We start from the raw sequence: 22440 nt of genomic DNA on the forward strand, positions 1-22440 counted from the left end.
GTGGCGATGTTGTTAAAGAAATCCGGCATAGCAACAAAGCGGAAGTGGTGTTCGTTAGTTTTCATCTGCTGAATTAATTCAATTAATTAACTGTAAAGATTTTAGAGAGCAGCCGTACCAAGAACCTATATAATCTTTTAATGAAAAGTAAAATAAAAAAAATAAATAAAAATAAAGGAATAAAATAAAATTTAGGAGTTGGACGAAATATACGGATGTTGCCTTTACGTGCCGTCGGAGATTTACTCGAGCGTTAATGACGGGTAGATCTTTACGGGAAAAGCAACCAGCAGGAAAGATACTTCGAGGGGATCTCAAAATCCGTGTGAACAGCTGATTTAAAAACGATTTGAACTCTGTAGGTGAAATGGAAACGGTTGCTAAATGCTAATTCGCGTGTCAAGTTTTGTAGTGTTCACATTCGGAATGAATGAATCATCACAGCAGTCACGGGACGATGGTTTCAGAACGTTTTCATTCTATTTTATTTTCAGCAATTTGCTGCTGAATGCTTTGACAGGTGGCCTTATCTCATGTGTGTGGATTTTACGAGGAATCCTGAATGCAACAAGTACCGTCCAACATGGCGGCTCAGCGCAGGAATTTGATGCAGAGCGTGAGTGAAAACTCAGCTTTTTATTACTCTCACTAAGCTGAAATGTTATCGTGCTGCTCTCTGGTGTCTCCTCTGTTGGTCGTCTCTGTTTGTTTTGTCCCGTTCAGTGTTGTTTCCGGTCGTCCAGTGATGCTAGTGCTAGCTACTTTCGTTGAGCTTATGAAGTGGTTTGCTAACCGTTAGCTAGCTAAGTTACCGCAACTTTAATGTCAAAATAATGTGATTTATAAGAGTCACGAGGGCAGTTGACGTTACTAGAACTGGGAAGTGATAAGTGTGTGATCGGCGCTCACTTTGCACTGCCAGTCTTATCTGTAACTGTGTGTGTGTGTGTGTGTGTGTGTGTGTGTGTGTGTGTGTGTGTGTGTGTGTGTGTGTGTGTGTGTGTGTGTGAATTAGCAGAGGCTCAGAATTGGTTAATTAGCCACTTCATGGCGACGGTTGTTGAAAGGAAGCCTTTGCTCTCTGTATTTGTTAATAACTGTTTGCTGCTGTTAGGTCCTCGTCGACAGTCCTGTCGATGTTCACGTCATATGGTTTATATCAGCCTGGGCTCTGCGTTTCAGTGGCCCCGAGCGGAGACGGTGGAGTTGGTCTCCACTGAAGGCGAAGAGAGTTACAGTTGACACCGGAATCAGCTACATTGGCCAACTTTCTTCACACATAAAGCAGTTTCACTCCGGGTTCACGCAGCTCCCAGAACAGTTTCCAGGACGGTAGAAATAGACATACAACTGAAAACAAGACAGTTCAGCTGAACAGAGACGAGTTAACATAAATAGAAGTATTACGTACTTACATGTAGGTGAAAAACGAGGTGCATGTATTAATATACGCTAACCCTGACATGCAATGTCTACAGTCAAGTCAAGTTTTTCTGTAAATAATTTGTGTAAGTGTAAAGGAGGAGTGAAGCAGGGAAAGACGTGCATGCATCCATGTCTCTGCAGCGTGCAGAATGATCATTTTGTTAATTATTAGAAACTTCTGGGGACTACACACCAATACACCTTCTTACCTGATCACACACATTGTGTGGGACCACGTGCCTCTCCTGGTGTGAAGCCTCCTAATGCCAGCCTGTTATGCACAGTAACACAGACAAATGTAGAGTCTTATGCTATAATATATAGAGAGAGGTCTAATACTTATTTCCATGTATTCCTTTTTATTAACCTGGGCAGCATCAGAGCTGGACAGATGACCTGCCACTGTGTCAGATGTGTGGGGTCGGCACTGCCCCCAACTGTGTATACGGTCCAGACGGTAAAGGAGCTCAGAGCCACACCAACGAGGATGGACACCTCCGGTTCAGGTGAGACTCTCTGGAAACACAAAGCCCTCAATATGAGCAAGAAGGAATAATACCATGCGTGCAGTGATAAGTGCGGCCTGCATCTGGGATTTTTTTCAGCGAGCTCCGTGTTTGGATGACTTGTGTGAATGTCATGCTGGAGATAAATGCCCGTTGCATGCAGCATTGTCAGATTACCTGCTGTTGGCCCAGCTGATAGTTTCATGGTATTGATGGTGCCCAGTTCTGAAAGAGGTCCCTGGAGCTGGTGGGGATTCTGCGTCCTGTTGAAGGACACTTCAGCGGGGGAGACTCTTGAAAGACTCATCCTTCACGTCCCCTCATTAGTGTGATTTAGGATTTATTGATGTGAAAATGTTACTTACGTGATTCAGCTAAATGCAAATGGATAATTAGATTTACAAACTAATATTGTGTCGACATCAGTATTTCTTACCAGAGTGGTAATATCTCGAACCACTTCTTAGTTTATCTCCCAACACCATGCAACCTTATTCATGCTCAATCACAGGCAGCTGTCAGTGTGAACTGTTTCTCAGCTTTTCTTCATTATACTCAACCCTCCAGCAGGCATTGAAGTCAAATATGAAGGTTGGGTGTGTGGTCACACCCCCGTCGATGCCTGCAGTCATCAGGCTGTCCGTTTCTGATCCTCAGATTTTTCTTTCTTTTTTGTGTGTGTTTTTTTGGCTGTGAAAATGCACAGCAGCATGATTAGGATTTAACCATTGTGATATCAATCATGTTTATCCAAACAGTCTTATTCAATCCAGTAGTCCTTTAATAGTCCTGCGAGGGGAAATTCTGAGTTACAAATGCAGTCCATCATAGTGTTTGACGGTTTGATGACGAACAGAGTCATGATGCTGCGAATACCTCATGAGGAAGAGTTTGATTGAGGCGGCTGTGCTTTGCAGTAGTTACTAACACATTAAATACTACATTAAATATACACGTGTCTCTGTGCTGTCCACAGTTCAGCACTTAAGGTAACTTCAAATAAAAGATGCCTGAATTGTCTTGTGTTATTGTCATTGTTCTCAAACGTGACACAAACAGCAGTCACGTGTCTTTTTTTTTCTCTCCACCAATCAGAGGCGAGGATGGCTGTTTCCTGTACGGGGTTTTTAATGGTTATGACGGCAGCAGAGTGGCCAGTTTTGCCTCCCAATGCCTGACAGCTGAACTGCTGCTGGGACAGCTGAACTCCAGTCACACAGACAACGACGTCCGCAGGATCCTCACACAGGTGTGTGTGTGTGTGTGTGTGTGTGTGTGTGTGTGTGTGTGTGTGTGTGTGTGTGTGTGTGTGTGTGTGTGTGTGTGTGTGTGTGTTCATGCTGCACGTCTCATTTGTTGGGAAATCATTCACAGTTGTTGCAGTTGAGATGTGATAATTGCTTAAATGTGGGAATAACAGTGAGTCCTGGAAGGCGTTCGTAGTGTTGTCCTCAGTCATATGTACCAGGAGAGATGTAAACAGTGATGTAATGAATGAAAACAGAGTGAGAGAAAGAAGTTCAAACCCTGCTTCCACTGTCACTTCCGCAAACCTAGACTGTCACTGCTTGAAGCTGGCGCAGATGTTGGATTGTCTGTTTGTTGTCAGATGAAGCTGCATCCACTCGACAAAGCGCAGAAAGCAGGAGCGTACAGCTGCACATATTGTTTCAGGAGTTGTGAGAAAATGCTGAAAGTCCTCTTTCTGCTGAAGTCGGCTGAAACAATCACACCTCACTGGGGACATAACATCACACTATATTGCAACTTCACATCTGATACGATCTGTGTTTGCAGGCCTTGTCGCTCCATCAATATGGAGCCACTTTCTGCTTCCACTGTGAGAGTCCTGTCAAACCACAGGAGACAGACAAGCTAAACCGAGGACAGGCCACCCACTTTATTGTTCTCTTATGGTAGCAAGGTATCGTCTCAAGTATGCCTTTCTGTCTGTAGTTTAATGAGTACACTGAAATTCTTCCCAGGACACATAAAAGCAGTTGGTGTATACAGGTAGGGCGTATCATTAGCACCACTGTGCCAACAGGAGCTAATGAATGTGTGACACACAGAAGGATTCATAGTTACTTCATACTGTATTTGTGCTCGCACTGCCTTCACGCTGAACCAGCTTCTGCTCATTTGGCAGCTGGCAGGAGTTGATTTCTGGTTGTTGTCTTGCTGTAAACACAGAAACACGTTCTAACCAGAGAGAGCTTCTGAAACCTTTGCCTTGTCTATGAAATGTGGCACACATTTCAGTGTCGTATGATACCTTTAAAGTAGTTGATTAGCAAATATCAGTGCAGCTCAAAGAGCGATAATAGCGCAGTGCTCGTCACGTATTTCATCTGTGGTGGTCGGCTGCAAAACCATTCACAAGCTGACTGAATCGGGGATGATGAGAGTTCACTGCAGTGTGGATGTTAATGTCTCAATAAAGCACCCAGGGGGCTAATACTCCCCCCGTTTAATTTACATTGCAATATTGCACACATTGTAGCTCATTAGCTATGAGCTCTGTAATGGAGACACTCGTGTTCACGTGCATTTCCACGTTATTTAGAGCTTGGCGTTGATGTATGTACAGTATGAGGTGAATAACTGCCGACACTCTGTCATCCACGTGCACGTCGTCATTGTCGCAGGCCTTTGATGTGGTGGAGAAGAGCTACTTTGAGACGATAGATGATGCTCTGGCCGAGAAAGCTCACCTGTCCAACTACCTCCTACCACACAATGAGGTACACACACACACACACACACACTCTGCAAAGCATATTGACAGATTATGCTGAAAATTGAGAAGAGGGGTCCTCTGTTGGTTTCCATAGCAACCGCAGATTTGGGCATTAGTGTGAGCTAATGCCTAGCCATTGGAGAATGAGCTTGTTATGTTCTAATTGGGCTCATCAGCCTGTTTCATTAGATAAGCTGGTCTCAGTTTTCCTTCTCTGGATGCAGCTCTTCTTGTTTCTCTGCCCCCCCCATCCCCCCATCCCCCCCATCATCATTTTCTCCTCTTTTTTCAGTCTCTGCTTCACAAAGCGTTTGAGCACATTCAGTTCTGATGCTGCTGCCGTTGTGGGTGTTTTTGTACGATGATGTTCGTCACTCTTTGTTGCATGAGGTGCTTAATTAAGAACCTCAAGTCATCATCATCTCCTCCGTTCTCACACTTTGTCATGTTTGCTCGTCTGTGTCTTTCCTGTTCACTATTTCCTGTGTTCTTACTCGTCTCTTATCCTCTTTCATCTCACCTCCTGCCTGTCCTCTTTATTCCTCCTCCGCCACTCCTCTCCCTTCTCTTGTTTCATCTCATCTCATCTCGTGTCTCTTGCTCAATGCTCTTTTACTTCTCACCTCCTCTTTTATCATTTGCCTCATTTCCTCTTTTTCTCCGTCAATCTGCTGACTCCTACTGATCCTTTCCTCTTTTCTTTGTTCCCCTCACCTTCCTCCTCCCTCCCTCCTCGTCCTACCATGTTTTCTTTAATTATCTTCCTCACAACTCCCCTTTCCTGCTCTCCCTCTTCGTCTGCTGCCTCTTCTCCTCCGGGCTGGTCAGAATGTGTCATTCCACCATTCTTCTCAGAACCAGAAGGTTCAGGAACGTCTGAAGGAGCTGGAGCAGGAGGTGTCAGGAGGAGCGACGGCCGTGGTGGCACTTATCCTCAACAACAAGCTCTTTATCGCTAATGTTGGTACGGACACACACACACACACACACACACACACACACACACACACACACACACGTTTACACAGGCCATTAAAAAGTGCTACAGAAATACTGAAATTTGACTCATTCTTCGTCTTTGGACTGGAAAATACGGTTCACACCATCGTCCAGCCGGTAGAAGACGACCACAAATGCATCTGCTTTAGGCCAGTAGATGTCAGGCTTAGACAGGCTTTGGTTTAGTGCTTGTCACTTTTTGAAAATCCCTGTCAGACACTGCTTTGTTGGACTGGTTGGGAGGTGTTCGCACAAAGCAGACTGCCTTTAAAGTTCATGAATTCATGTAGGTTGTTTCCACCACAGGAACTCTCCCAGGGGACCAAAAACCCTCTGAGGAGCTCAGCAACTAACCCTCTGTCTCGACCGAAGGAACCGTTCGAGTGTTTGCAGGTGGAAAATATATTGGTGTTAATGCAAGGGTCGAACATGTCCTGATGTTAATTAGGATTAAAAACAGAGTTTTGTGGCTCAGTCTGAGAGTGTGCAGTGATGAGAGGACAAAGTGAGTGAAAGAGAGAAATAAAGCTTCATTTGATGATAGTTTCATTGAGGTTACACCCTAATCAGACACAAATAACCATCCAACACTCAGCAGATAGTCTTTCCAGCTCATTATTTCTCCTTTTCATTCATTCATTCATTCATTCATTCATTCATTCATTTATCGAGTACAGCCCAAAAATCAGAGGCACACAACAGTAAACACAGACAACAGAATAATTCTGCAGAGGGACACTGCTGATTTAGAGACTAAACAGTGACTTACTGACGCAGAAAAGGACGCCATCGAAACGCTCAGCAGGCGCTGAGGTAGTGGACAGACATGTGACGGCAGGCAGCTGCCTCAGGCCAGGAGACGCCATCGTAAGCGGCACTGAAAAGATCTGAATTTCTGATATTTGCAATGTGTTCAAAGTCATGTGGCCATTTCCTCTAATGCCACAAACCGTTCATGAGCAAAACACCCATTTTAAGCCAGAAAACCCATTTCTAAAGTCCTCTGTCTCTCTCATGCTCCTCTTCTCTACCGAGAGGACACCGGGGCTATTTTTCGTAGCATGTAAGCTAATGCCGGACTAGGGCTGGGCGATATGGCTGAAGACTCTATCACGATATAAGTGTTTTATATCGGTCGATATCGATAATTATTGATATTTTTTATGACCTATTTAAAATAAGGACCGGGAGAAAAATACATTAAATTTAAACATTTTTATTTTAAATTGAACCTTCCTCTGATTATAATCCCTCAGCTATCAAGGCAGAAAGGAAAGGAAATGTCAACACAACCATGGAAAACACTCAAATAATAAATGTAAAAAAAGTGTAAAAATGTAAACAGAGAAACCTGAGAACTTTTTTTCTGCAGGTTTCGTGCAGAAAGTTCACGAGCTGATTCACCTTCTGCTGAATAAAATGTTTTCAGATATGTGCAGTGTTTTAGAAACACAGCAGAAACAAACAAACAAACAAACAAACATGACAGACAGCACAGTAACACTGACTGAACTATAAAACCAGCCTAGACATAAGAACAACTTCAGTCGCTCTTCTTCCTCTGAACATACATGAACTGTTCAGTTATATTTTTATTATAAGAGCTGTTTGTAAGCTGGCTTCTCCTCAGTGCTCAGTGAAGCGTGTCTTTAGCTGTATGAGATGTCGCTGCCTCCGTTACGTCTTCGTGCCTTTTAGATGATTTGTCATCAGGCACTGAAGCAGATACCTCTGCATGGCGGTCAGCTGCTTGTCGGTGGGCTGCGGTTGGCGGACGTTGGCGAATACGGCTGCGCTCCAAAGAGTGAGCGCGGCTAAGCTGGTTCAATAAGTTTGTGGTGTTACTGGTCTTGGTGGGGACGACAGTCTTGCATAAGTTACAGACCACACTGGTCTGACGACGGTCCAACTTATAAAATCCAAAAAACTCCATACTGAGCTGACTTTCCCTGTTCTATCGACGACTTCTTCGCTCGCTGCAGCGCTCACTTTCTGTTTCTCATCTCACTCCTCGCGCAGCATCAAACATGAGACAACGACACGGCGCAAACTGCTCAGTTACCTGAGAGCGAGTGCCTTTGTTCATGCAACCAACCTCGCTTCACAACTTCAGCTTTCTTCCAATGAAGAAAAAAAATATTATCGGATGTTTTATCGAACGCATTTTATATTGATATTGATGATGTGTCTATCGCGAGACATATAGCTATCGTTTTATCGCCCAGCCCCATGCCGGATGCACAGCATCAGCTACAGGCAGAGCGTGGCAGGGCTGGGTTCAGGTAGGGCAGGTGTGCCTCTCGCTTATTTCACATCCTGATACAGGTATCGGTAGTCCAGTTAAAGCTTTTTATCTAACGTGTTTGTTTTATTTCACAGCTTTCTGTGGCCTTTGTATTAAAGGCGGGGTACAGTTACACTTATTGGTCGTGTAAAATGATGTCGTACGGATCCGCTTCAGGGCAAAGTTAGCAAACAGCACCCACAAAACATTGCTCTTCATTTGGTGGGACCGTTTTGGTATGAGGCCGCTGCACTGTATTAACATTCACACAGAGGTACTGTCGTATTATTTCTGTATTAACAAGACCATGAAGTGCTGATGAGGATTTGAAGTGCAAACGCCAAAGCAAACCTCTGACTCTTTGAGCCGCAGAGCAGAAAAGAAGCATTTGTCATTAATATCTTAGCACACCAATCAGCAAGCCATTATAGATCCTTAACTGAGAGGACATTCAGAGACACACACACACGCACGCACGCACGCACGCACGCACGCACGCACGCACGCACGCACGCACGCACAATCAAAGTTGATCCTGAGAACCAGACCCAGCTGCTGCACGTGGGCCTTGTTTCAGGTTTCAGGACACTGTGGCTGTTCTCTCCTCAGCCTGATTGACTCATTGATCAGTAGTATTAGTATTAGTATTCAAAGTAAGAGGATGAATGTGAATCCCTTAAATACAATGTTTGAAGATTTTTTAGGCTTTTGTTGTTTAGGAGGCAAAGTGAAAGATCCCCTCACCCTCTCTGTCTGATTTCATTTTCTTTTGTCCGCAAGCATGGGATACAGAGCAGAAAATTTTTTTTTGGGGGGGGGGGGGCTGGTAATTAGCAGTGAGCAGAAAGGAGGGCTGGTTCCCCACTGGCTCGTTGTGTGAAGGTCAAGAGTTCAAAGTTGACAGAACATGAATCGCAGGGAGGTTTAAACCTAAGAGTTTAGTGTGCTCTGAAAAGCACTTCCAGCTGTGTGCTGATGTGAAATATATTTGACAGTTAAGGTCGTATGACCCATAATTTGATATGCTGGGAATGGGAGTGTGTGGGGGCAGTCAAGGGTACATGGACATACAGGCCTAGCTATTCTTTTCAAACATGTAGTTGATCAGAGGGCTTATCAGGAGGTTCTGTACGTGTCCTGTGACCAGCAGAGTGCTGTCAGCACAGGGGCTGAGGTCCAGGCCCACAGAGGGGGCAGAGACCCTGTCTGCCACGTCCCTATAATAACGCTAAATGGACGGCCCTGTCTGCAGACTAGACAAGCAGCTACATCAGGTGTTTTCAGAACTTAAGATTTGGGTGGAGGCGGTGTCACACCACATCAAGCACCAGCTCAGTGGCCCAAAAATGTTCACTTAGATGTGAATGAATCATTGATCTATCCCTGGTCAGCTAATGTGTCAGCAACTGGCTTCATCATGCAGTGATGAATATTTAGCTTTGTCAAAGCGCCGCAGCATCGTCACTGATTCACCGGCGTAGGTTTGGGCCTGCGAGTCACCTCAGAGCAGCGTCAGTGCCTTTTTGTCTCTGCATCATCGTGTGGGTGAAGAGAAGCCCGCATGTCTCAGCCTTGAATGAAAGCCTCTTCGTGGATCCTTATATGTTTATTTGGGGTTCCAGGTACCAACCGGGCACTGCTGTGCAAGTCCAGCAGCGACGGCCAGAACCAGGTCCTCCAGATCGGCCGGCCACACAGCACGGACAACGACGACGAGCTGCAGAGGCTGGCAGCGCTGGGTGAGACAGACACAGACCACAGCACGCATCACAGACACAGACCACAGCACGCATCACAGACACAGACCACAGCACGCATCACAGACACAGACACAGACCACAGCACGCATCACAGACAGACCACAGCACGCATCACAGACACAGACCACAGCACGCACCACAGACACAGACCACAGCACGCATCACAGACACAGACCACAGCACGCATCACAGACACAGACCACAGACACAGACCACAGCACGCATCACAGACACAGACCACAGCACGCATCACAGACACAGACCACAGCACGCATCACAGACACAGACCACAGCACGCATCACAGACACAGACCACAGCACGCATCACAGACACAGACCACAGCACGCATCACAGACACAGACACAGACCACAGCACGCATCACAGACACAGACCACAGCACGCACCACAGACACAGACCACAGCACGCATCACAGACACAGACCACAGCACGCATCACAGACACAGACCACAGCACGCATCACAGACACAGACCACAGCACGCATCACAGACACAGACCACAGCACGCATCACAGACACAGACACAGACCACAGCACGCATCACAGACACAGACCACAGCACGCACCACAGACACAGACCACAGCACACATCACAGACACAGACCACAGACCACAGCACGCACCACAGACACAGACCACAGCATGCATCACAGACACAGACCACAGCATGCATCACAGACACAGACCACAAACCACAGACACAGACCACAGCATGCACCACAGACACAGACCACAGACCACAGCACGCATCACAGACACAGACCACAGCACGCATCACAGACACAGACCACAGCACGCATCACAGACACAGACACAGACCACAGCACGCATCACAGACACAGACCACAGACACAGACCACAGCACGCATCACAGACACAGACCACAGCATGCACCACAGACACAGACCACAGACCACAGCACGCATCACAGACACAGACACAGACCACAGCACGCATCACAGACACAGACCACAGCACGCACCACAGACACAGACCACAGCACGCATCACAGACACAGACCACAGACACAGACCACAGACACAGACCACAGCACGCATCACAGACACAGACACAGACCACAGCACGCATCACAGACACAGACCACAGACACAGACCACAGCACGCATCACAGACACAGACCACAGCACACACCACAGACACAGACCACAGCACGCACCACAGACACAGACCACAGCACACATCACAGACACAGACCACAGACACAGACACAGACCACAGCACGCATCACAGACACAGACACAGACCACAGACACAGACCACAGCACGCATCACAGACACAGACACAGACACAGACCACAGCACGCACCACAGACACAGACCACAGCACGCATCACAGACACAGACCACAGCACGCATCACAGACACAGACCACAGACACAGACCACAGCACGCACCACAGACACAGACCACAGACACAGACCACAGACACAGACCACAGCACGCATCACAGACACAGACACAGACCACAGCACGCATCACAGACACAGACCACAGACACAGACCACAGCACGCATCACAGACACAGACCACAGCACACACCACAGACACAGACACAGACCACAGACCACAGCACACACCACAGACACAGACACAGACACAGACCACAGACACAGACCACAGCATGCACCACAGACACAGATGACAGCATGCATCTGAGATTTACTCACGCTGTTTCAGGAATTCTTCTGATTCTTAGTTCAGGTTTAGATTACGTCTCTGCAGCATTAGCCCTCCGTTCGGTTGTGTTTTCTCACTTTAAACACAGATTTCACTTTCATTAGAGGTCAGTTTGGAAAAAGAAAAGAAGTCATTTTGAATTTTCAGTCAGTCATGCTCCAGCACCCACTGAGGCTGATATTTCTCACAGGCTGACTGACATCAGTCTCAGCAGCGTTACTAGCACTGCTCTGTCCTTCCTCTTGTTGGGCCGACCTCACTGTTGTGTTTTTCTTGGAATTACACAGACAAGAATTAATGAAAAGACAGGACTTAGTCCTAACAAAGACAACAGAAATGGTCACTGATCAAAGTGTAAAAAAACATAAAGAGTTCATTTTGTTTTTTGATTTGAGTGTTGCGTCAGTTTTGAATTCCTTAATTTAATGTCTGTTCAGTCTTAGCTGTGACAAAAAGCTTTTTGGATGTAGTTTGATCTTTTTGTTTTGTGTGTGCTTCTGAACAGACCATATCGTGGTGCTTTGGTGTAGAAAAAGTAGCATACGAAGGGACGGCCGTCCGTCTCCTCAGACAGCCAAGCTGACGGTCCAGTAATGAGGCTCGTTTATGGGGCAGTAAACACTTACTTTGTGGTTAGCTCTGCACGAAGAGTAGAATAGGTGCAGCCTGGCACCTGCAGTGGATATAATGGTGAATTAGCTGCATTGTTTGCCTGCATTTCACACCATCAGGAGGGGAGATGGAGCTCTCTGTCTCTGTCTGTGTCTGTTGGTGGGAGACACATAATTATTCTGTTGCTCAGGTCCTTCTCTGAACCATTTCAGTGAAATGGCAGCCAGTCCATTAACCCAGCTGAAGGTGACCTCCCCCCTCATATTTCCATGCTCCTGCAAACACACACCCCCTCCTCCACCCCGATCTCCAGCTTGGACCCCTCTCCTGCTCCTGCCCCCCATACCCTCTGCCTGTCTCCTCTGTCCTCACTTGCCGCCTCTCCCTGTGTTCAACGTTTCCCTGTCCTCCCCCCCCTTCACACAGGTGTAGATTCAGCTCGCATCAGGCAGGCGGGGCAGATTGCTGGTCAGAGCAGCACCAGGAGGCTCGGAGACTACCGAGTGAAGTTCAACTACAATGAAATCGACTTGCTCAGGTGAAATCACGCGACTGAAGCCTCATCGCATGCACAGTTTTCTATTTATTTGGCCTGCATCGATCCAACAGTCTAATCAATATTGGCATCAATGAAGCATTTTTTTGACGTTGTTACAGTAACATGATGTTGTTTCTGTATTTCTGTTAATGTGCAGATGAAACAAACAAAATGTAAAGTGTCCATTAGTTAAATTTAGAGGTGGCAGTAGGCAGAGCCGGGCTAGCTGTTTGCCTGTTAGATCTAACTCTGTAGATGCACACACACACACACAGACACACACACACACACACACACACACAGACACACACGCAGACACACACACACACACACACACACACACACACAGACAGGAGGGATCTTCATATTTTAATCTCAGTAAGAAAGCCGAGGAGTCAAACTTTGGCTTTAAAATGTTCCTCTAGCTGCCACGTCTCCATCTGACTTACAGTTCTTAAAGTGGAGTCAGTGTGTGTGTGTGTGTGTGTGTGTGTGTGTGTGTGTGTGTGTGTGTGTGTGTGTGTGTGTGTGTGTGTGTGTGTGTGTGTGTGTGTGCACTCAGCACTACCTGCACAGTGCAGGCTCTGTGTCCACATTATGGTCTGTATTATCAGATCTGACTCTGCTCCAGCCGCTCTTTTACCTCCGCTGAGCTTCTTGAAATTCCACGATCCGGGTGCCCCCCCCCTCACACGTCTCATTTCCTGTTCCTGCCTGCCGTCCAGGCCAAGCACATCAGGCTCAGATATCTACGAGTCATTCCAATTATGATCCTCAATAAAACGCAAAATAGAATCTTTATAGAATTTCCTCCTTAATGCCTTCAGAGAGTGCAGGAAATGTGATGTGGACAAAGTCTAACTGTCCTTTGACTCCACCAGATTCGCTCGGCTTATTGGATTTAGGTCAGGTGCTCTTATGTGTCTCTTTTTGTCTCTGTTCCTCCCTCTTTGTCTCTCCTTCAGCTCCTCTCTCTCAGTCCCTGTCCCTGCCTGTTTTTCTCTCTTAATGTAGATATTAATTTGTCTCCTAAGTATCTCTGTGTCCTCCTCCGCCTTCAGCGCGGCCAAGACGAAGCCAGTCATTGCAGAACCAGAGATTCATGGCAGTCAGTCTTTGGATAGCGTGACGGGCTTCCTGTTGCTGATGTCAGAAGGTCTCATCAATGCCCTTGAGTCCGCCCACGGCCCCGAACAGGCCAATCAGGTCAGCAGATTCATCCTTACCGCTTTCCCTCCGCCTGTTTTTTTCTGGTCTTTTTTAAATCTCTGCATGAACGTTTTTCCTCCTTCTTTTGCAAACCGCCCACTCAAACCGCACATTTCATACCTTTCTTTTATCTAAACCTGCTGAAATCTTTTTTTTACCCTTCCTGCCATCTTCCTTCCTTCCTTCCTTCCTTCCTCATTTCTCCTTTTCTTGATGTCATCTTTCTGATACCACTTTATTTCTGTTTCTGCTTCAAGTTGTTGCTTCAAGTCCTGTTTTCTTGACCACATCACTGTTCCTGTCCTCCCATGATGCATTTCTTTCTGTCTTGTTGGCCTCTCTTTCTTCTTCCTCTTATCTTCTGACTTTGCGTTATTTCTTTTCCTCTTCATCAACTGTAACAGCGGTCCTTTCTTCTCCGACCCCCCCCCCCCCCCCCCCCCCCCGGCTCCTCTGCTGTCCATTGCAGGAAATCGTTGCCATGGTAGCAGCAGAGCTGGCCCAGCAGACCAGTCTGGAGGCAGCGGCTCAGTCAGTGGTGGACCGCGTCAAGCGGCTGCACCATGACGTCTTCGTGTCCGGCCGTCAGAGGGCGCCATACTGCGCTCGGCACGAGGACATGACCCTGCTCATCCGAACACTCAACTACCCGCTGGCTGACGGAGCGCTCACGCCCACACAGGGTAGAGAAGGGCATTCTGGGATTGGGTCACGTTTCACAGAGCACCTGTTCAGGGAACAGTTCCCACACTAGCCAAAGCAACAGTGTCCCTCATTTAAAAGAGACATACTGAAATGTTTTGTCAGATTCTGACAGAATATTGAAAAACTGCTTTATAACAGGGAGACTTCTTCAGCTCATAACCCCCCATCAAAGATGACGTGTTTTTATCAGCTGAGCAAAAACACTTTTAAAGGCCTGAGGAGTTGAAACTGTTCACTGATCTCTTTATAAGGAAATAGCAAAGATGTCTGAATAGTACGCAGAATATTATGGAGCCAAGTCTGTTTTGCTAATGATTGTCTGACACTGTTGGTTGTCCCACCCCTCAGGTTGAAAACGGCCTCTTTGTGTTTTAAAAAGGACAGAAACTTGATAGTACAGGATCATATTAGACATTAGGATGTAAGAATCATTAGAATTAGAGTTGTGCCGAGCCAGTCTTAATCTGTATCTTCTAAATAATTGAATCTTGTCAGCTTTGTGATGTTGAACCAGAGCTTCAGGGTTTGGATCAAATAGCTCAGAGAAAATAATGTGTACGTTAGTTTCTCAGTCTGCAGGTCTTATTTCAGTGTGTCAGATACACAGTTCATCAACATGTAGGTAAATAACAGTGTGTGAGTGGAGCCCATGTGAAGGGACTGAGACCGGGGCCAAAAAAAAGGGACATCCTGAATTCTCACGTCTTACGAGTGTGAAAAACCAAAACATGTTGGATTAGCGTCGGATTAAATTTTTAGGGCGGGTTTCTGAGACTTGGATTAAAACTAGTACCACACTGAAGGGCTACACCTGAAAAGAAAGCTTGAAGTAAGGCTCAGTTCATTCACAGAGAGCAGCCAGCCTCTCCAAAAGAAATCAAAGATTTTGAGTGGTGCAGCCAAGAATCACAGAGCCAAAACGACGAGTCGAGGCAGGAAAAAACAGTCTTCTCCAGGTTCCAAGGTGCCTGTTTTATGCTGAGGCTGCACACTAGTTTCCCTGTGTCTGTCTTGATGATAGCACTTGTGAAAAGGATGAAGAACAACAGTGGTGAACCTCAGCTGTTTTCACTTCAGAGCAGTTGAGCAGCAGCCTTTAACTCGCTGCTCTGAACTGTGTAATTGGCTCTGAGGTGAACGTTCAACATGGTTTTTAACACACTTTGTTACATGTGAGGACATCCCTCTGTCCTTCTTTCAGGAGGACGTATCTACCCTGTGTCAGTGCCCTACTCCAACAGCCAGAGCACCAGTAAAACCAGTGTCACCCTCTCACTGGTCATGCCCTCTCAGAGCACCCTCACCAATGGAACCAACACCGCGTCCACGCTGGAGGAGGGCACCCCCACTCCAGGGTAAGTTTGCTTTGTCTTGCCCGTGCCTGTCTTTCACTCCCGGCTCCCTCCTCCTCCTCCTGTGTCCATCTAGGTAAGCTTGATTTTTCCTGCTTCTGTCTGAATGAGCTCGTTTTTTGCTTTTTGTCTCACCCCCGCTGAGCCTTTGCTTCATAAACTCGAGTCTCCCCCCTCGTCCTGCTGTTGTTGTGTTCACTCTGAGTGAGCCTTGTTTGACTCCATTCTTCCTCCTCTACTCAAGTTTATTTTGGGTGTAGAGATTTTCACCTCCCTTGTCCCTCCCTGGCTATATTTATTTTAGGTAAGCTTGGACTCCCGTGCGTCCCTCCACTGCTGTGCTTATTTTTGTGGAGGCATGGTTTTCACTCCGCCATTGTTCTGTCGATGGTTGTTCTGTCCATCATGCCAGGGTCTCTGTCACTGACAAGGAAGGGAAGACTAATCAAGCACAGCTGGAAAGCATGTTAAACCAGCGCCTGTCGTGCTCTGTAATGTCTTTAAATCAGTGTTGCTCCTGGTGCTGATTTTTACTGTGTGTACAGAAACACATCACACAGGAGGACTGTAATGTCCAGAAGTCCATTTCAAGAAGCAGATTATTGTGTTAAAAGATTTCTGAGAGCAGTGGACGCTGTGCTCGGCAGGGTACTGTCCTCACAACAAAGCAACAGCACACGTCATATGAGAAGTTCTTCCAAATTGTCTCGTTTCTAAGCAGCATGATTGGCTGACAGCGTCCACCAGCATGTGGCTGCAGCTTTGGCTTCGTTGCTTTGGCTCGCTCATCCACAAGGATTGCTTCTCTGTCTGTCTGTCACTCAGCGTCTGACTCACATCTATATCTCTCTTCCTCATTGGTCCCGACTTGCCAATGTCCATCCCGCGTCCTACACTCTGTCCCTGCCTGTCCTTCCTCCGCTCCCGCAGCACGTTCCACCCCGCTGCCTGCCAAACTTCCGTCAACATCCTGCAGCCCATTATTGAACTCCCTCTCTCCCCTCTTTACCCCCTCTCTCCTCTTCCTCCTCTCCCACTCTCCACCTCCCTCTTCTCTTTTTCCACCACCCCTCCTCCTCCCCGTCCTTTACCTCTCTCCACCTCGCTCCTTTGTCTCTCCAACCCCGACATGGACCCCTTCCTCTTCTCTGACGCCCCCACTTTGTCCTCCTCTATTCCCGCCCTCATACGTGTCTCCTCCTCCTCCACCCTCCCCAACCAACCACCTCTCTCCTCCTCCCCCTCCCTCTTCTGTTCCTCCACTCTCCCCAGCAGTCAGAGCCCCACAGCCACCCTCCAGTCCACCAACACCCAGACACAGAGCTCCAGCTCCAGCTCGGGAGATGGAAGCCTGTTCCGCCAGAGGGGCAGCCAGGCGGCGCAGCCCGACGAGACGGGCCGGGTCCCGCCTTACGTGGACTTCAGTCAGTTTTACCTCCTTTGGGGAAGTGATCACAGCGACAGCCAGAGCACCCAGGGGGGACTAGGACCTCAGTGAGGAGGGGTGCTGGGTGCCAGTTGGAGAGAGCTGGACTGGGTTGTCTGGCAGCACATGGATTGAGAAGGGACAAAGGTTTCTAGGTTGGGATGACTGCTGAAATGCTAATAATGTATCATACAGTAACTAAAAATAGTGACCTGAGGTGCATGGGGACGCATGGTGGAAGGACTGGGGTTCTCAAGGTCTGGCCACCAAGCGGTGGGATGAGCCAGTGGACGAAAAATAATCCTGAAAGAGTGAGAAAACCATGTCACTACACACCACAGAGTAATGATTGCTCCTCTGTAATAGATGCTGGTCATGAGTGATTGTGAATTTATGTAATCCAGATTGTTATAGATGTAAAAACGTGTATCTGCAAACCGGATCTCATGGACTGGAGCGTTTGTGGAGTTGGGAATGAATACATACTGTGTAAGGCCTTAAGGTGGAATGAATGGATGCGTTTGAAAGTACTTTTTTTATTTGTAATGAAAGTATATCTCCAGATGAATCAGTAGGCTCTCTGGGCTTCTCTTCATATTTGCACTTACAACATTCGAACATCTCTTACCTGAAATATTTCATTTCATTGGGCTGAAGATTGTTCATTTGGATGCCTGACGATGACAAAAATGTATTTTGATCACGCACATCCCAGAGTGTCATTCTGCAGCTTCTTCCACACAGGGTTCTGGGTGCGTTACCCTTTCAGGCACTGCAACGTTGAGCCACATTCAGGAACATTCCCACCTTGTGCCCTCGTGCTAACGATGGGGCCAGGCGCCGTCCAGCAGGTGGTGGTAATGAAACACGACTGCCATGAAACAACAGAAGAAGAAGCTGGGGCGGGGCTGGTTAATGTCATGCCGTCTCTTATTATTTTCATTGTTCTTGTAAGGAATTTAATCTTCAGCAAGTTTGTGAGACGCGTACTGTTTTTCTGGGCCGGGCTGGAACTCGCTCCAGTCTTTCCATCAGACCAAGCCTCTTCCTGCTCGTCCCTGCAGCGTTTCTGCTTTCATACACAGCGCAGCCAGAACCGGCATTTCCCCTGAAAAGTCTTCAAGTCTTCAGATTGGAGCAACAGACTTTCCCTGCTCCCATTCACACAGGACCCCATGTAATAAATGCCCGTGTGAAAGGGCCTTCAGCGGCACAGGTGTTTGTTTGTGCCTGTGGAGGAGCAGCAGAGCACCGTGCCGGTAATTAATAGCAAGAAGAGCAACTCGTCTTTACAGCTGCATTTACTTGGAGGATGATTAAGCATAAGAGTTTTCTTGGGAGGAAAATGAGGCACAAGTGAATCCTTTTTCTCTGAAAGAAAATATGCTAACATCAGTTTGTTAGCCACAACCAAGCACACACCACCACCACAGCACCACAACAAGCCGTTCATCTCACCTACTCCAAATCCTAATTTCCTGTGTGTGCATGGGTAATTTTCTGGATTTGGAAATGGAAACGAGTATATAGAGAAGCACTTACAGAATGCAAATGCACTGAATGACTGCTGCAGCATAATGACATCATCAAATGTGGTAGATACACTAAGATAGATGCACTAAAAGTCTTTGCAGAGACCTTAAAAATGTAGTTTGGTGTCAGAAAGAGTGTTTGGAACTTTGTAAGAAGTCTAATTTCCAAGAACAATCATGTGTTTTTGAAATTCTGCAGTTTCAAGGCTTTGGTTCCAAATTTCCATAGCAAGAAAAAATGCTAACCATTCAGAGGCTTGAGATGGAGGACTCAAAACGCTGAACCTGGAGGTTTTCAGGGATCGATAATGACATGATTCAGTGGCTGCATAACACAAGACATGCTACAGCATGAGGAGGGATGAGATGTGGGAGAGGTGGCCTACAGGAAGCTGCTTTGAATCCAGAGTGTCGCAGAGTTTAAAGGTCTGAGTCCTGGACCATGAAGCACGATCTGCTCTTTCAACATGATGTGGAAGCGGACCTCTCTGACACCTCAGCAGTGTGACATTGATGGATGGGAAGGACCAGCAGCTCGAGCGCCAGGAGACTGTTCACAGCACAGTGAAGCCAAAACATAATCGACCATCATGGCGGGGCGGGGCGGGGCAGGGCGGGGCCGGTCAGGAGGAGCTGAGTGAATGTTGGAACAAATGGAGCCATCCGTCAAACAGTCATCACTCTGGTTTTTTCATCTCATCTCTTCAGAATCACCTTTGAATTACTTTCAGAAGGAATAAGTTGAGAAAACGTGTTTCACATGCGACCGATGGCAGAGGGACGAACACAGCAGCTGTGGCTGCAGGAAACAAGTCAGTCTCCTCCTGAAAGGCGAGCCGGCCACAGATGTGTCTCCTCTGTGATTTCAAAGAATCTGCATTCAAACAATTTACGGAGTTTAAACTTGGAAATATCTGGGCGTGAAATTGCATTGTACGCGTTTAGCTAGCCAGTCACCATGCAGCGTTATTTCAGCGGTTAATCTCATTCCCTAAATTAACTTCACGCTGTTATGAAACCCTAATTGGCTTAATCAGGGAAGAAAACACAAAAAAGTAGTAAATGGGAGAAAAATGATTTCCCATTAAACCTTCAAATCACCAATTTGGAGCTGTACTGTAACACAGAGCTGTTGGTATCAAAGCAGGCGCAGGGTGCGTTACTAATTGCCCATTTTAGGGATAATTGGTGTTTTCCTCCTGCTCAGGCCAAGACCCGATTTCTGAAAAGTGGGTTCAATTAACGTTATTGCTCCTTGTGGAAAATGAAAAGTCAGGTGAATGTTGAGAGGTTGAAACGAGGCGCCACGCTCGCCACGCCGTCTGCCGTCTCCGTTCAGTCCACCGCAGACACGCTCAGTTAGTCTCAGTGACGATGAATCTGTTCTTTCTGTGTAGGTTGTGTTTTTCATGCTGTACCATGTTAATGTGCACCACGCTGAACTGTTTTCTAAAAGCACGCTGATGTGTTGTAGTGATGAATGGTTTCAGGGGGAGCTCCGTGTCAGCGCTGTGGCCCTGGATGTTGCCAATCACAGGCTCTGCTCAGGGTGGGCACATTGAACACCTCAGTAGGAAGCAGCCAAACATTGTGCAAACTGTAAAACTGGGCTTCAGTGAGGGTCGCGCAAGATCCTCATATGAGCGGGTTCCTATCACACCATCACCTCTGAATCAAATCATATGGTAAAAACAAACTTTGCAACAAGCCAGGCTAGCTGTTTCCACACGTTTCCAGTCTTTATGCTAGGCTAAGCTAACGTCCCCTCGCTGTACATTCGTATTTAGCGTACAGTGTAGCATCAATTTTCAATCAGACTCAAGAAAAGAAAGCAAATACTGTGAGCAGAGTGAACTGTTCCTTACAGATGAACATTTGTTAGTTAGGTTTACTGGCTAAATTTCTCTGCTCTGAATTGTTTTCTGAATTGAAAATAACCAACAAAGCTCTTTACAGAATGTAAATCCTAAATTTCAGCATGTATAAAGTCGTAGACTTTAGTTTTCTCACTATTTTATCATCTGCAAGTAATCTTAATCCATAATCGTCTCCTGTGAGAACGCTAACGAGGCAAGATGCAAACCAGAGCGAGCTTGATGACCATGTCTGCCTAATAAGAACTTCACTTTGACTTTCTGCGTTGTGAGGATAGAACATGCATCCAATGGTGTGAGAAAGAAAGAAAGAAAGAAAGAAAGAAAGAAAGAAAGAAAGAAAGAAAGAAAGAAAGAAAGAAAGAAAGAAAGAAAGAAAGAAAGATCTGCAAACGAAGGGAAGGGGAAAGTTTCTGTGTTCCAGCTGTGCTGAAAGACGGTTTACTCACTCAAAACGTGCCCTGGCCGGTCAGAGTTACATCGCCGACAGTCAGCGGTGGAAGAATACTCTCATCTCATACTTATCTTAAAGCAGCCGTACCTCAGGTCGAACATACTGCGTGCTGGGTTCAGGCCGAGGCAGCACAGTGGCTCCTGTCAGTGTTTTCTTAGGGATTATTCTCAGTGATGCGTTACTGTGCACGTAGCATTGCATGTCAGAGCTGGTCAGAGATACCTGTAAGTGCTGCAGACATGAAGAGGTAGCTGTCTTTGAACATGAGCTGCTGTTCTTTTACTCCAATATATTTTAGGCCCTCATGGCTGCCACACTGACTTGTGTGAGCCAGCCCATCAGATGGCAATGTGGAGCCACACCAGATCTGTCACCGACCGCACTGACAGGAGTGCCTTCAAGTAGCAACCTGTGCCGTCACTTTGATTTTGGGCACCTAAACGGTTAAAACACCAACCTGAAGCTGGCGGGCGTGTTCACTATGACTTCACGCGATGTCAAACGTTGTGCAAGACGCTGGGTGCATTCTTGATCCTGCTCCTTCTGCACAGTCAGCAGATGTGTATGTAAAACCATAAAAGGCCTGAAGAGAAGACATGTTATCCTCCAAGCTCTTCTCGCATTATTACTCATAAGATAGGAGTTCAACGGTTATTAGCCGAAGGATGTGGACTCTCACCTGGTTCTTCTCACCTGTAGTGGCAGAGCTTGTTAGCGTCACCTGGAAGCAGCAGACAGAGGGTGGAGCACCAGGAGGTGGACGACACACACACGCTCAACTGCTGCTCGCTGGACGTGAGATTTGAGAGGTGAGTACAAGACTTGATCAGTTCCACTGTGGAATAATGTGTGGGCGAGGAACAGACTGTGTGCAAACAGGTGCAGGCGTGACAGCGCGTCTGCCACCGAGGACAAATCCTGGGATCTCCATTCTGTGGAGAGTCTGGAGGTTCCTGCTCAGAGCGTAATGACTGACGGAAACGCTGCCGCTGGAGTTTTTCAGTGTGCGACCTGTGTGTGTGTGTGTGTGTGTGTGTGTGTGTGTGTGTGTGTGTGTGTGTGTGTGTGTGTGTGTGTGTGTGTGTGTGTGTGTGTGTGTGTGTGTGTGTGTGTGTGTGTGTGTGTGTGTGTGTGTGTGTGTGTGTGTGTGTGTGTGTGAAGAAGAATTAGACACAAGAGGTTCTCCTCTGCAGGTCCAGAGCGTTCAGTAAGTCAGTGACCGTCGGACGTGTCAGACACCACAGAGCGTGCTGCTCATGTTTCCACAGAGCGGGTCTTCAGGCTTATGGAGGCATTTTGTTAAAT

General features: G+C 47.0%; 2 protein-coding genes across 5 annotated transcripts in view; both read left to right on the top strand.

Moving 5' to 3' along the window:
• The window catches only part of LOC139339980 (voltage-dependent calcium channel gamma-2 subunit-like), a 366973-nt gene that overhangs the window by 90850 nt on the left and 253683 nt on the right, over window positions 1-22440 (top strand). The gene's annotated exons all lie outside the window — the stretch shown is intronic.
• tab1 (TGF-beta activated kinase 1/MAP3K7 binding protein 1) lies at window positions 520-17896 on the top strand. Of its 3 annotated transcripts, none has more exons than XM_070990121.1 (11): window positions 520-616; window positions 1801-1931; window positions 3027-3180; window positions 4580-4675; window positions 5500-5635; window positions 9577-9693; window positions 12472-12583; window positions 13645-13789; window positions 14262-14475; window positions 15699-15852; window positions 17122-17896. In XM_070990121.1, exons 1-11 carry the CDS (start codon window positions 563-565, stop codon window positions 17345-17347), a joined length of 1539 nt encoding a protein of 512 aa, XP_070846222.1. In that variant the 5' UTR covers window positions 520-562; the 3' UTR covers window positions 17348-17896. The 3 variants fall into 3 exon arrangements, with proteins under 3 accessions (XP_070846222.1, XP_070846241.1, XP_070846233.1); XM_070990140.1 differs by having other exon boundaries at window positions 5527-5635; XM_070990132.1 differs by having other exon boundaries at window positions 17125-17485.

Source organism: Chaetodon trifascialis, chromosome 2 (genome assembly GCF_039877785.1).
Source record: "Chaetodon trifascialis isolate fChaTrf1 chromosome 2, fChaTrf1.hap1, whole genome shotgun sequence".
Lineage (NCBI taxonomy): Eukaryota > Metazoa > Chordata > Actinopteri > Chaetodontiformes > Chaetodontidae > Chaetodon > Chaetodon trifascialis.